Source organism: Hemicordylus capensis, chromosome 3, assembly GCF_027244095.1.
Source record: "Hemicordylus capensis ecotype Gifberg chromosome 3, rHemCap1.1.pri, whole genome shotgun sequence".
NCBI lineage: Eukaryota > Metazoa > Chordata > Lepidosauria > Squamata > Cordylidae > Hemicordylus > Hemicordylus capensis.
In genome coordinates this window covers 197,994,048-198,007,606 of record NC_069659.1, presented here as the reverse complement: position 1 = coordinate 198,007,606, position 13,559 = coordinate 197,994,048, and the positions used below count along the sequence as shown (strand labels likewise).

General features: G+C 48.9%; 1 protein-coding gene across 3 annotated transcripts in view; it reads right to left on the bottom strand.

Moving 5' to 3' along the window:
- ZSWIM8 (zinc finger SWIM-type containing 8) overlaps nt 1–13,559 on the bottom strand; it is an 83,165-nt gene that overhangs the window by 39,987 nt on the left and 29,619 nt on the right. For all 3 annotated transcript variants that reach the window (XM_053304990.1, XM_053304991.1, XM_053304992.1), the window contains exon 4: nt 8,150–8,322. In XM_053304990.1, coding sequence (XP_053160965.1) covers nt 8,150–8,322 — 173 coding nt within the window. The remainder of the gene's footprint in view (nt 1–8,149; nt 8,323–13,559) is intronic.

Here is a 13,559-nt window from a genome sequence, read left to right as displayed (position 1 = left end):
AGCCTATGTGTGCAACAGCTTCTACACACAGATAATTTACAAACTACTAAAATGAGCTATGACTTTTCAGCTTCCAGCATCTTAAGCTTCATGGGGAACTATGCAACGATTACCATTTCCCAATTACCATTCAAAATTTCCTTTAGTTGCTCTACTCTACATGGCTATTCATTTTTATTGGATGTCTCTCTGCTCTCCTATGCACTCCATAAATCAGGAAAATTTGGTTCTGCCTCAAAGTACAGTGAACATAAACTTTCCCCTTCACATGTACCCTGCCTCCAGAATTTAGCACTTGCAGTTCTTCCACCCAGCCTACAATAAGCAGTAGTTCAATTGACACCTCCAGCATTCCAAATTTTCTGCAACTAAACCTCCAAGAGGGTCAGGAAAACCTCCTGCCCATTCTCTACTTCCCACATTGTCATGTCTACTTCCAACAAAAAGAAGCATTGGACTCACCATGAAGGGTTCTTTCTTCTCTGAAGTAGGAGGTCACGGCTCACAATGGGTAATCTTCCACTCCTTGCTCCAGATAGACAGGAAGTCTCAGGTGTTTTAAATAGGTGAAGGTCCTTCCCCTTCTCCCAGCATGCCCAGGTGTAGCTCCCCAGTTCCGACTGTCGTGCCTCATGTTTGGACTGTGTCCGTCTATGGTGCTAATACTTGGTTTGGTTGCTCAGTATTGTGGAACTACATATTAGCATGCAGGGGATGAAGGCTAGAGGACAGAATTCCCGAGACCTTAGGAGAGTTAGTACAGAGATTTAATCCCGTTAGTATTGTATTCCAATGAGGAGATATGTCCCGGATCCACGGGTGGGCCGCGTGACCTCCTACTTCAGAGGAGAAAGAACCCTTCACGATGAGTCCAATGTTTCTTTCTCCCTCGAAGTAGGAGGTCACGGCTCACAATGGGACCTATCAAAGCAGTACAGTACCCGGGAGGGGAAGTGGATCCCTCTCAGTTATGCACCACCTGTTGGGAGTACTGTCCTCCCGAAGGCTGCCTGCTCTGCGACCAGGGAATCGATTTTGTAGAGCTTAAGGAAGGGAGACGCGGACGACCATGTGGCTGCGCGACACATCTCCCCCAGTGGTGCCTGAGCTGTGAATGCCGCCGAAGCGGCTGCACTTTGTGTAGAGTGTGCCGTGATACCTCGTGGCACCTGAATCGCCAGAGCCTGGTAGGCTATGGCGATGCATGCCCTCAGCCAACGAGCCAAGGTCATCTTAGAGTCACTGGCCCCCAGGGACCTGGCATGAAATGACACAAAGAGGGCCTCGGACTGCCTCAGATCCTTGTTCCTCTGAATGTATATGTGCAGAGCCCTGCGAACGTCCAGGGTGTGCCATTTCCGTTCTAGTGGGTGCTAGGGGTGTGTCCGAACCGGTCCGGAGGCCATTCTAAAGAATGGCCGAACTGCCGGACCGGTTCGGACCTGGCTGGTTCGGGTCCAGGTGGGGTGTATTTCTTTAAGGGCAGGAGGGCTTGCTTACCCCTCCCGCCTCTTTGTCCCCTCCAGCGCCTGTATGTCACAGAGTAACGGGGCGCTGGAAACCAGCTGCCCCCCCGCCCCCCCCCGCCGCGAGCAGATTAAGCTAAAAGCTACCACAGCCGTCGCCGTCGCCCGCCAGCCAGCCCTCCCTCCCTCCCTCCCAGCCGCCCTCCCGAGTCCTCACCGATGCTGTTGAAAATAAAGAGAGGAGCTACCGAACAGAGCTCCTCTCGCTTTCAAGTCCTGCAGGCTACTAAGGCTTTGCGCGTGCGCATGCACGCACCACAGACATTGATCACCAGAGGCCCAGTCTACCCAGCCTTTTCCCGGCGGGTAGACCGGGCCTCCGGCAATCGACGTCCTTTGTGGTGCGCGCATGCGCGTGCGCAAAGCCTTAGTAGCCTGCAGGACTTGAAAGCGAGAGGAGCTCTGTTCGGTAGCTCCTCTCTTTATTTTCAACAGCATCGGTGAGGACTCGGGCGGGCGGGCGGCTGGGAGGGAGGGAGGGAGGGTTGGCGGGCGGCGGCAGTGGTAGCTTTTAGCTTAATCTGCTCGCGGTGGGGGGGGCGGCTGGTTTCCAGCGCCCCGTTACTCTGTGACATATGGGCGCTGGAGGGGACAAAGAGGCGGGAGGGGTAAGTAAGCCCTCCCCGCCCTAAAAGGAAGGCCCCCCGTCGGTGCTGGTCCGGACTGCTCTGGACCATGCACATCACTAGTGGGTGCTTGGGGCTGAGGCAGAAGGACAGTAAGACCAGAGCTTGGGACCAATGGAAGACCGAGTTAATTTTGGGGATGAAGGTGGGGTCCGTCTTAAGGACCTCCGCATCCGGTTGGAAGACGCAGAGTTGCTTATGGACTGAGAGCGCGCCCAGCTCTGACACCCTGCGCACCGAGGTGATAGCCGCTAGAAAGAGCACCTTGTACGATAGGTACCTTAACGGGATAGATGACAGCGGTTCAAAGGGTGCACGCATGAGGGCATTTAGAACCTTATTGAGGTTCCATAAGGGAAAGCGATGGACGGGGGGGGGGGATATTGGTAGCCCCCCCATAGGAAACATGACAGGTGGGGGTGAAGTGCCATACCCCCCGCCTTCCTCAGCTTGAGGACCAACGCTAAAGCGGATGCTTGCCGTCTCAGTATATTGGGTTTTAGAACCTGGGTCCAGGCCCACCTGGAGGAAGGCCAGGACTTGTGGAACCCTGGCCGAACCTGGATAAATTCCTTTGCGCTTTGCCCATTTGAGGAAGGCAGCCCAGGTTGCCAGATAAATTCTATTGGTGCTCTTGTGTCTGGCAGCCAGAATTGTATCTTGCACTGACCTGGAATATCCCTTTCTAGCTAACAGAGCGTGCTCAAATTCCAAGCATGTAGCTGGAGCCACGCTGGGTCTGGATGTAGTACCGGCCCCTGTGACAGTAGATCCTGCCGTAGAGGAAGGGGCCATGGATCCATGATTGAGAGAAGCACCAGATCAGTGAACTATGGACGCCTTGGCCAAAAGGGGGCCACTAGAATTCCACCCAAGGAATGAGGCCTATTGGGGGGAAGGCATACAGGAGGCCTTGCGGTCAAGGTGCGTTTAGCACATCCGCACCCTCCGCGAGGTGGTGGTGGAACTTCGTGAAGAAGCGGGGAAGTTTCGTGTTCTCTGGTGATGCAAACAGATCCACCTGGGGGTTCTCTAGCCTGTTCTGGATCTGTCTGAACACCCCGGGGTGGAGCGCCCACTCCGACTGGTCCACTGTCTGGTGACTGAGCCAGTCCGCCTGGACATTGGAAATGCCGCTCAGGTGTTCTGCCTTGATCGACAGCAGATGGGACTCTGACCACTGAAAGAGGGCATTGGACTCCTCCATTAATGACCTGGATCTGGTTCTGCCCTGCCGGTTCACATGTGCCTTGGCCGTAGTGTTGTTGGTCCTTACCAACACATGCCGACCTTGGAGAACTCCTGCGAAGCGGTGCAGGGCCAGCCTTATGGCTCTCAGTTCTAGCCAGTTGATGCTGATGCTATGAATTGTTTCCGTGGTCAGGAGGTGAGCTCCAGGCGGTATCCCGACTCTACCATGTTTAAAACCCACCTGTCCTGTGTGGAGATTGCCCACCTGGTGGTAAAGTGCTGCAACCTGCCCCCAATCTGAAGACAGTCAATTTTGCTTTTGGTTCTCCCGGCCTCCCATCTGGGGAGTGGAGAAGCGCTGTTGTCGTTAGTCCGGTCTGCCTTTCCAGTTCCAGTGGTTGTTGGTCCCCCATTGGGACCGGCCCTGGAATCGAAATGTTCGTTGGTCCCGGGTGCTGGAACCCTGCTTGTAAGAATGAAAGAAGTGTCTGTTACTGCGAAAGGACCTACGTGTGTCCCTGCAACCCGTGGGCATGGCCTTCTTATTGTCCCGTGTCTCCACCAAAACCTCATCTAGTGACACCCCAAAGAGATTGCCCCCATTAAAGGGAGTGGAGGCCAAATTGGACTTAGATTTTGCGTCTACGTGCCAGCTCTTGAGCCAGAGCGATCTGCGCAGCACCACGTTAGCCGCCATTGCCCTAGAAGAGGTCTGAATCGAGTCCAGGCCTGCATCTGCTATGAAGGCAGCAGCCTTCGCGAGCTTATTGAGGCCTTGCCTGAGTGCCGGCTGACCGGGCTCTAGTTTGGTAAGGAGGCCCTTAACCCACAATACTGAGGCCCGGGCCATGACGGAGGTGGACACTGAGGCTCGAATGGAGTTGGCCGACGCCTCGTGGGCCTTGCGCAGGAGGGCATCTGCTTTCCTATCCTCTGGGCCCTTAAGTTATTCATCCTCTTCTCTATTCATGATTGCCCCCGACACTAGGGCTACAACAGGAGGGTCTATCTTAGGTACCACGAACTCCGCCATAGGCTCATCAGGGAGAATATAGAACCTCTTGGGGAAGGAGCTAGCGTGTTTAAGAGGCGCGGGGTTAGCCCATTTGGCTCGCATTGTGTTCTGGAACAGCGATGGGAAGGCAACCACAGGGAGCTGGTGTCTAGCTGTGGGGAAGACGTCCTATGAGAGCTGGCCTGAGGCATCCTGTGTCTCTGGCTGAGGGGTTGCAGCGTGAATGACTCTCTTCGCCTTGGATAGCATCACCTCATATGTATCCTGGGAGAACAATCTCAGGATGGGGCTCGGGTTCTGAGGGGTCTCCTCCCCTGAAAGCTCCCCATCTTCCTTATCAGAGGCCTCAGCCTCACTGTGATCTCCCACTGAGGGCTGTCTTGTGATGGTGCCAGTCTCCCTGGATGCCGCTGGAGAAGAGAGGGTCACCTCCCTGCTAGTGCCAGGCTGGTCGCCGCCGGCCCTTTACCTACCGGTGGAGGTGGTAGGGCCCCCCGAAATGTGCCTGCGCCTTACAATGTGGCTACGGGGCAACGCCCTCTCTGGGCTGCCATCGGAGGATGATGAATGGGACCTAGTCCATGACCTCCCGGCTATGGACTGAGGTGAAGCACCCTGAGGGAGCATCAAGACTCTCCTCATTTCCTGGGACACTGCCTCTTTAACCAAGCGTGAGAGTGCTTTGGCATTTGCCCTCATTTCTTTAGACATCATGTCCCGCACCCATTGAGCTCTCTCCAGCAGCTGCTCTGAATCCTCGAACGCAACACTCACCTGTTGCCAAGTGGGGAGCGAAGTGGACTCGTACCTGGGTTTGTGATGACTTGCCTAGTGTTGCAGGTTGACTTGGCAGCAGGGTGCCCCTGACCGCAATCAGCATCCTGGCACGGACCTTGTACCTGGGCACATGAGGCATGGGTGAGTGGTCTATGGACTTCGCCCAGCCATCTACCATCGCAGGAGGCAAGGGTGAGAGGTCTATGGACTTCGCCCAGATGCCTGATGCCCATGTCTGGGGAAGGGAGCACCAATCCCCTCGTGCCTACATACGTGTCCTCCAGCCTGAGTTGAACCCCCCGGGGGAACCCGCAAGTCACTCCCTGGTCTGGATTGTGCAGACTTGCTCTGGGAATTGACTGGGGGTGGCTGGGCAACATCCTGGCACTGCAGCGCCAAACACCTAATTGTCGGAGGGTCCACATCACAGCCCTCCCTCTCTGCAGGCTGTAGCAGTCCCTCACAGCCTTCTCTTTCTGCAGGCTGTAGCAGGCCAGTAGGTGGCGCTGTTCTGCTTCCCGCCGACAGCACAGGGACGGCCACCATGGTGAGGGTCCCTGCCGGGAGGAGTCCAACAGAAACGACCCACTTGGGAACGGGCTGGGCTGCCACCCTGGCAGCGGCTCCGCTGTGCGCAGGCCAGCCTTGACCGTCATGGCCACAGCCTGCTTCAGGGCGGCGGGTTTAGGCCTGGCGGCGGCGGCCTCCACAAAAGAGGCAATGAGCTCTGGGGTGGCTGTTGAGGCTGCGGCTTGGTGGGCACCGGTCTCTGTCGGGCAGTGCCCATTGGAGGTGGCAATGGAGGTGAGGACCGCGTCGGTCACCCTTGTGGCGGCCGGAATGGAAGCGGGAGGGAACGCTCCGCATACCCGTGGAAAACCTGGTAGAGGTGGGCATGGGGGGGTGCGGAGGGGGCATTATTAACCCCCTCCCTCCAGGTGTGAGTGAGATCAGGGGGGCCAGGGGGAAGAAGGAACCCTCTTCCCCCCACCTGCCCGCCGGCCACGTGCATCCCCAGATCTCCCTGCTGCTGCAGCGAGTCGCTGCAGGCAGCCTGAATCAGTATTCTCTCACTCTGCCGCAGAGCAGGCAGAGCCGAGTGCACCTTCCCCCCGATTTTCTTCACCTTGGAGGGGTTCGTTTTCTTCCAATCCTGACCACGTGGGTCAGGAGAAGAGGAATGGCACCACCTCTTGTGGGCCTTTTTCTTGGAAGCCCTCTGTTCCTCCCCACCAGTGCTCTGTGAGAGGGATCCCTGGAGGGTATCCCCTGCCCGAGAGAGATCCATGCAGTTAGTAAAGGAAAGCTCACCGAGCAGGAAAAAAGGTAGAAAGTTGATCTGGGCAGGAGCCTGCCCAAAGGCGTCTATTCAGGAGCGAAGACAAGAAGGAACTGGGGAGCTACACCTGGGCATGCTGGGAGAAGGGGACGGACCTTCACCTATCTAAAACACCGGAGACTTCCTGTCTATCTGGAGCAAGGAGCGGAAGATTACCCATTGTGAGCCATGACCTCCTACTTCGAGGGAGAAAGTGATTTTGGGAAGACATTAGACTGGAAATAAGTTTGCTTCTAAGTACCAATAGTGCTTTTGCGGAGGCTTCGTACAAGACTAACTCTTAGAATATACAATGTAATTTAAAACACAGTCTATCATTCATTTGAGCAACTATAGCTGACTGAGAAGTACATGATCATCTGTTCCCTTCAACAATCTATGTTCAAATCCCTCATTTGATTCTCCTAAGCTCCTCAAATATCCACCAAGGAATGAGCTTATGCTGAATTGCAAGATTAGAGCTGCAATTTGCACAGTATTTTGGCCACACATTAATTGAATTCCTTACTGGAGATTTTTCTTTACAACAGGAAAAAGTCTGCTTCACTGAAAGAACTGGAATGAGTACCAAACATCCTGCTGACATCACAGAAAAGCAGAACTTTAAAAAATATGTACACTGATTTGTATTTTACAGGAATTTCAGACAGACCCACAAACATTCAATAATTTTGAATATAATAATAAGCTCAACCACCAATGTACAGTGTCCATCATCTAGTCCTTTCAACAAGGTAATTTGTTGCTGCATTCTCAAGGTTTATCATCAGCTAGCTAATCAAGTTACATATTCCCACTGGAATTTATAACATTTTTTTCCTTTTATGCACCCTGTCATTTTGAGCCTGCATTCCCATTTCCTGAACTACCTGTTCATCTTACTCATTCACCCCATGCAGAACAGATGACAGCAACTTCCTGGCCTAACTAGACACTAAATGGGAAAGGAAGAAGAAAGAATACAAAGAATGGTAGCTCAGAAGAAAAACTTGGTGAAAGAGCAGGATCTTCTTCCAAGCCCTGATAGAAGGACCAAGAAAGGACTAGCAGTGGATGGATCCATCTTCCAAGGCATTCTGGGGAAATGTTTAATTGACAAAAGCCCTGTCTACATGAAATAAGTGGGAGGTGCAACCCATCAAATGTACACCCTCCTCCATTATGTAAGAAATGCCATTTCAAAGCTGCTTTTGAAATATTTTTGGGGTGGGCTTCGGGTCAGATTTCCAAGGAAGGAAAGAAATCAAAAATTCTTGGGCTAGAGTAAATCTCTTTCATAAACCTTCAGCAGCGATCATGTCTTGGTTTCCAATTAACATGAAGCTTATATAACCATTTTCAGCATGTTCCAGTTGCCAATTTTCTGAGTAACAGGCTTTTAAGGAAATATGTAGCACCAATCCTCTCAGCTTTTGTTACTAGTGGTGAAAAACATACTAAATACCACTAAACAGGAAACAGGCTACTGAAATATCTTCCTCACTTTGCATATTGACACCCAACAGATTATAATACAAAAGGACCAAGAACAAGTCTGCCTTTACTAAATTACTAGGACAAACCAGTACAACTTTAAGTGCAGAGAACCATGCTGGACAGCATAAGACCGACCCAAAGCCTTGCTTGCCACAGAAAAACTTTAAGCAACATTAAATCATCATCATTCAATGCCTACATTGTGTATTCGGAAGAGACAGAGGGCTACAACATGGGCACACCATTTGGCCCCGGCTCCACAGGTGCAGCTGCATGACGTGATTCTGCATCTGTCAAACATCACTGCCACATTGTATGCTCCTTTTGGTGGCACCATCTGGGGAGGTACCACCGTGGCACTCAGGTGGAAACCTGTTGAAGAACAAGACAAAAATTGTCTGGCACTGAAGAATGGGAATACAGACCCCAACACAAAAATATATTGCAACTCAACTTAGAATTAGAAACCAATTTATTTATTTGAAATTTTATTTAAAATATTTCTATACCCTAACCCTATATATAAAATATTTCTATACATTAACTAGTGATCCCAACTGCAACACTCTGAATACACCCCCTCTTTGTTTCACGTAAAATGTTGTACCATACTTCAGTAAGAAACAGAATCTTCAGTAGGGCCGCAATAGCTTTTAAACATCAACCGTCACTTGAATTTAATCAGATTATGCTTTCAAAACGAGCAAATTTTCAAAAAGAAGAAGGTTTTGTACCTGGCCTAGAGGATCCTATTAGGAAGAATTTACATTCTATCACTTTCTATTCACACCCATTCAGTTATGTAGTTCAAACACTTTCATCCACTCAATAACTCAATTGAGTTTATAGACTATAAGAACTGAATGAGCAAGAAACTTGCCCAAAGCTGCCTGATAAATCCAGAGCCAAAATTTGATCCTCATCTTGTACTGCACCACACTGTCCATACCTAATATTCCCTAATATTCAACCCCTAAGCAAGGTTTCTCTCATTAATAAAGTTATTAAAACAGTTTTAAAACTGTTTTAATAAGCATTTTACAACTCTAATAAGCATTAACAACTTCAAATATAAAGATACATGAGGTTCTTCCAGATACTCAAGCCTAAAAAAAAACCACAGAGCAAATTATTTGTTTGTGCAAGTCATTTGTACTCACCTGTGAGCACACACATATTGTATTCACATTACATACTAGCCTCATTCAGACATTAACAATGGCTGTAGTTGGAGAGCCTCCAAAAAAAGAAAAAGAAAAAAGAGGTGGAAGTCCAGCCCAGCATGTCAACTACTTTCCCCTGCTGGGTGGGCCCATCACACTTACAGTCTCCATCTAATGATGTGAGGACTGTAAACATTGATGGAGGGTGCTTCTGTAATCGGGAGGCTCCAACACCCAAGCCTCCTATTTATAGAAGCACCCGTCATCACACTTAAAGCCTTCACCTCTTCAGACAAACACTGTAAGCATGAATAGGACGGGAGAAGGAATGAAGAAAATGATGGGCATGACGACAGGGCAGGACAACCATTCCTGCTTTGGATGGTGTACCCATATACAATGTCTTTTTCTAATGAGGTCTGAAGAAGACAACTGCCTTCTATGATTCCACAAGAGCAAACTAAATAACCCTCTTTGAAACAGAAAAGCCCAGCTGCATTTTTCAACTAGAGAATCATATTTTGGAAAACTCTTCTCCCATGCAGGGTCTCAAGCATTTAGTAAGTGGCCCATGCTTCCACATGAATGACAATGCTTCCCCCTGCTAATATTAGTATTATTTATTTACACAGCCAGACAGCTGTTATTGACTGGTTTGTTTTATCCAGACATCAAGTCCTTCCCAAGGACCTGGGATGGCTGAATTTTATTGTCAATGTTGTTGCTGTTGTTATAGATATCGTCGCAGAATATAGGCTGTTCCCAGTAAGGTTGCTTTTTGTAATTGGCTGATGGTGATTTCTGTGACCCCTATGGAGTTGAGGTGCTCTTCAAGGTCTTTTGGAACTGCACCCAGGGCGCCAATTACCACTGGGATGATGTGGGTCTTCTTCTGCCACAGACTTTCAATTTCAATTTGTAGATCTTTGTATTTTGTGATTTTTTCTATTTCTTTTTCTTCTATTCTGCTATCCCCTGGTATTGCTATGTCGATTATTTTGACTTGTTTTTCTTTCTTCTCGACTACAGTTATATCTGGTGTATTGTGTGGCAGATGTTTGTCTGTTTGTAGTCGGAAGTCCCATAATATTTTTACATCTTCATTTTCTTCAACTTTTTCAATTTTATGGTCCCACCAATTTTTGGCTACAGGTAGCTTGTATTTTTTGCAGATGTTCCAGTGTATCTGCAAATTTGGCCACCTCGCTGCTTACCTCTACTTCTAGATCATTTATGAATAAATTAGAAAGCATCGGTCCGAGTAGAGATCCCTGGGGGACCCTACTTTTTACTTCTCTCCATTGTGAAAACTCTCCGTTTATACCTACCCTCTGTTTCCTGTCTTTCAACCAGTTAGCAATCCACACATGTACTTGTCCCTTATCCCATGACCGCTAAGTTTCCTCAGGAGTCTGTGATAAGGAACTTTGTCAAAAGCTTTTTGGAAGTCCATGTATACTATGCCAACTGGATCACCTTGATCCACACACTTGTTGACACTCTCAAAGAACTCTAAAAGGTTTGTGAGGCAAGATTTCCGTTTGCAGAAGCCATGCTGGTTCTCTCCCAGCAGGGCCTGTTGTTCTATGTGCTTTACAATTTTATCCTTGAGGATGCTTTCCATCAGTTTAAAACGGACATTCCCCAGATTGCCCCTGGATCCCTTTTTGGAAATCGGTGTTACACTGACTACTTTCCAGTCCTCCGGTACAGAGCCTGATTGCATGGATACATTATATATTTTAGCACGGCGGTTTGCAATTTCACATTTGAGTCCTTTGAGCACTCTTGGATGGATGCCATCCGGCCCTGGTGATTTGCTAGTTTTCAGTTTTTCCAGACAGTTTAGAACATCATCTCCTGTCACTTCTATCTGACTCAGTTCTTTAGCCTCCATCCCCCAAAAGCCTGGTTCAAGAACAGGTATATGCTCAGTATTCTCTGCCGTGAAAATGGACACAAAGAACTCATTTAGCTTCTCTGGAACCAACCTTCATATTCTCCTTAATAATACCTTTCACTCCCTCATTGTCTAATGATCCAACCACCTCCCTGGCAGGTTTCCTGCATCTGATGTATTTAAAGAAGTTTTTGTTATTCCCCTTGATACCTTTGGCTAAATGTTCCTCCAGACTCTCTTTTCGCCTCCCTTATTGTCACCTTTCATTTCTTTTGCCAGAGTTTGTGTTCCTTTCTGTTCTCTTCATTTGGATTGGCCTTCCAGTTTTGGAAGGAAGTTGTCTTCCCTTTTATGGCTTTCTTGGCATTACCTGTTAGCCATGCTGACATCCTCCTGGATTTAGTGGTACTTTTCCTCCTTCTGAGTATACAATCTAACTGGGCTTCTAGTATTGTGGTTTTGAGTAAACTCCATGCATTCTGGAGTGAGGTGACTCTCCTGGCTTTCCCTTTCAGCTTTCTTTTCACCATACTCATTTTGGACTCTTCTGAAATTCAAAATGTCTGTGTTAGACTTCCTTGGTGATTCTCTCCCCGCATGTAGGCTGAATTTGATCGTACTATGGTCACTGTTCCCTAAATGGTCAATGAGTGACATCATGTACCAGGTCCTGGGTGCCACTCAGGATTAAGTCCAAGGTCACCTTCTCTCTGGTTTTTTCCAAGACCAACTGTTCTAGGGCACAGTCATTCAGCGTATCTAGAAATTTGACCTCTCTGTCATTAACTGACTGTTAATTTACCCAGTCTATGTGTGGGTAATTGAAGTCACCCATTATTACAGCCTTGCCTCTCCGTGACGCCTCCCTGATTTCCTGCTGCAACTCCCCGTCACTGTTTTGATCTGGAGGGCGATAGCATGTCCCCAGTAGCACGTTTCCTTTCAGGCCTTGTATTGTCACCCTCAGGGTTTCTGTGGAGGACTCCAGTCCACCTAGGTTTTCTACCTTGTTAGATTCTATGCCTTCTTTAACATACAGTGCTACTCCACCTTGTGGGTGAGGAGGGGAGAGTTACCCGGAGAAGGGTGGGATGGGGTGCGGTGGTGGCAGTTGCAGGGAGGATGGGGTGACAAGGAGGGAGGCAGTGAGTGTCTGGAATCGGAGGGGGGCAGTGAGCTCCATCCAGCTTCGCTCTCTCCTCCCAAGTGATTAAGTGGGCGTGGGGACAGCAGGGGGGGCAGCGTGCCGAGTGGCTGCAGGAGGCCCCCCAACCTTTGGAGGCCCCCTAGACCTCGGAGGCCACAGGCATATTACATATGAACTTGGGGAACTGTGGTTTTGTTAACTATAGTTAGAACCAGGGTTCCCTCTAACAGGGATTCCCAGATGATGTCGATTACATCTTCCATAATCTCCAGCCAAAGGCTACTGCAGCTGGGGATGCTGGGAGTTGTAGTGAACAACATCTGGAAATCCATGTTAGAGGGAACACTGGTTAGAACGTGTCAATATATTAGATCAAATCACTCAATCAAATCTAGTTAAATCACATTTCTCAAAGTCAACATGCAATCCAGAACTGTGGTTTTGAAGTTTAAACAAGTCATTCTAGTAAGAACTAATCTACCTACTTTCCTTTCACTATCTCTACATCTGGACTAAATTTGGTACAAATCGAGGTCCAAAAGTTAGATCACTTGTATGTCAAATGTTCATGTGCCCACCATCATAGATCAGGGTGGATGTCATCATTACAAACTGCACCATTGAGGTGTCCCTGTGTGTTATTCACTACAGCTGTTCCAAATTTGGTTCAAATTGGTTAGACAGTTCTCAAGTTAGTGCACTTGTGCCTCAAATGTTTATGCATCTGCCATCTTGGATCAGAATGGGCAACAGCATCACAAACTACACCACTGGGGCATCCCTATGTGTCCATTCAGCTGTAGCAAATTTGGTTCAAATCGGTTAGACTGTCCACAAGTTAGTGCACTTGCACCTCCAAGGTTTACATGTCCATCATCTTGAATTGGGGTGGATAACATCATCACAATCTTTGCCACTGAGGTGTCCCTGTCCCTACAGCTGTAGCAAATTTGGTTCAAATTGGTTAAGTGGGTCACAAGTTAGCTCACTTGCGCCTCAAAGGTTTATGGGTCCGCCATCTTGAATAAGGGTTGATGACATCACAAACTACACCACTGAGGTGTCCCTGTCTGTCACTCACTACAACTGCACCTAATTTGGTTCAAATCAGACAGTCTACAAGTTAGGTCACTTGCACCTCAAACATTCACACATCCGCCATTTTGGATTGAGGTAGATGACATCACGAACTAAACCACTGAGGCAAATTCGGTTCAGATCGGTTAAGCAGTTCACAAGTTAGGCCACTTGTGCCTCAAACGTTTATGTGTCCGCCACCTTGGATCGGGATGGATGACATCACAAACCATGCCATTGAGGTGTCCCTATGTGTCCCTACAACTGTACCCAATTTGGTTCATACTGGTCCAGGCGTTGCCAAGTTGATGGTGGTGGGGGG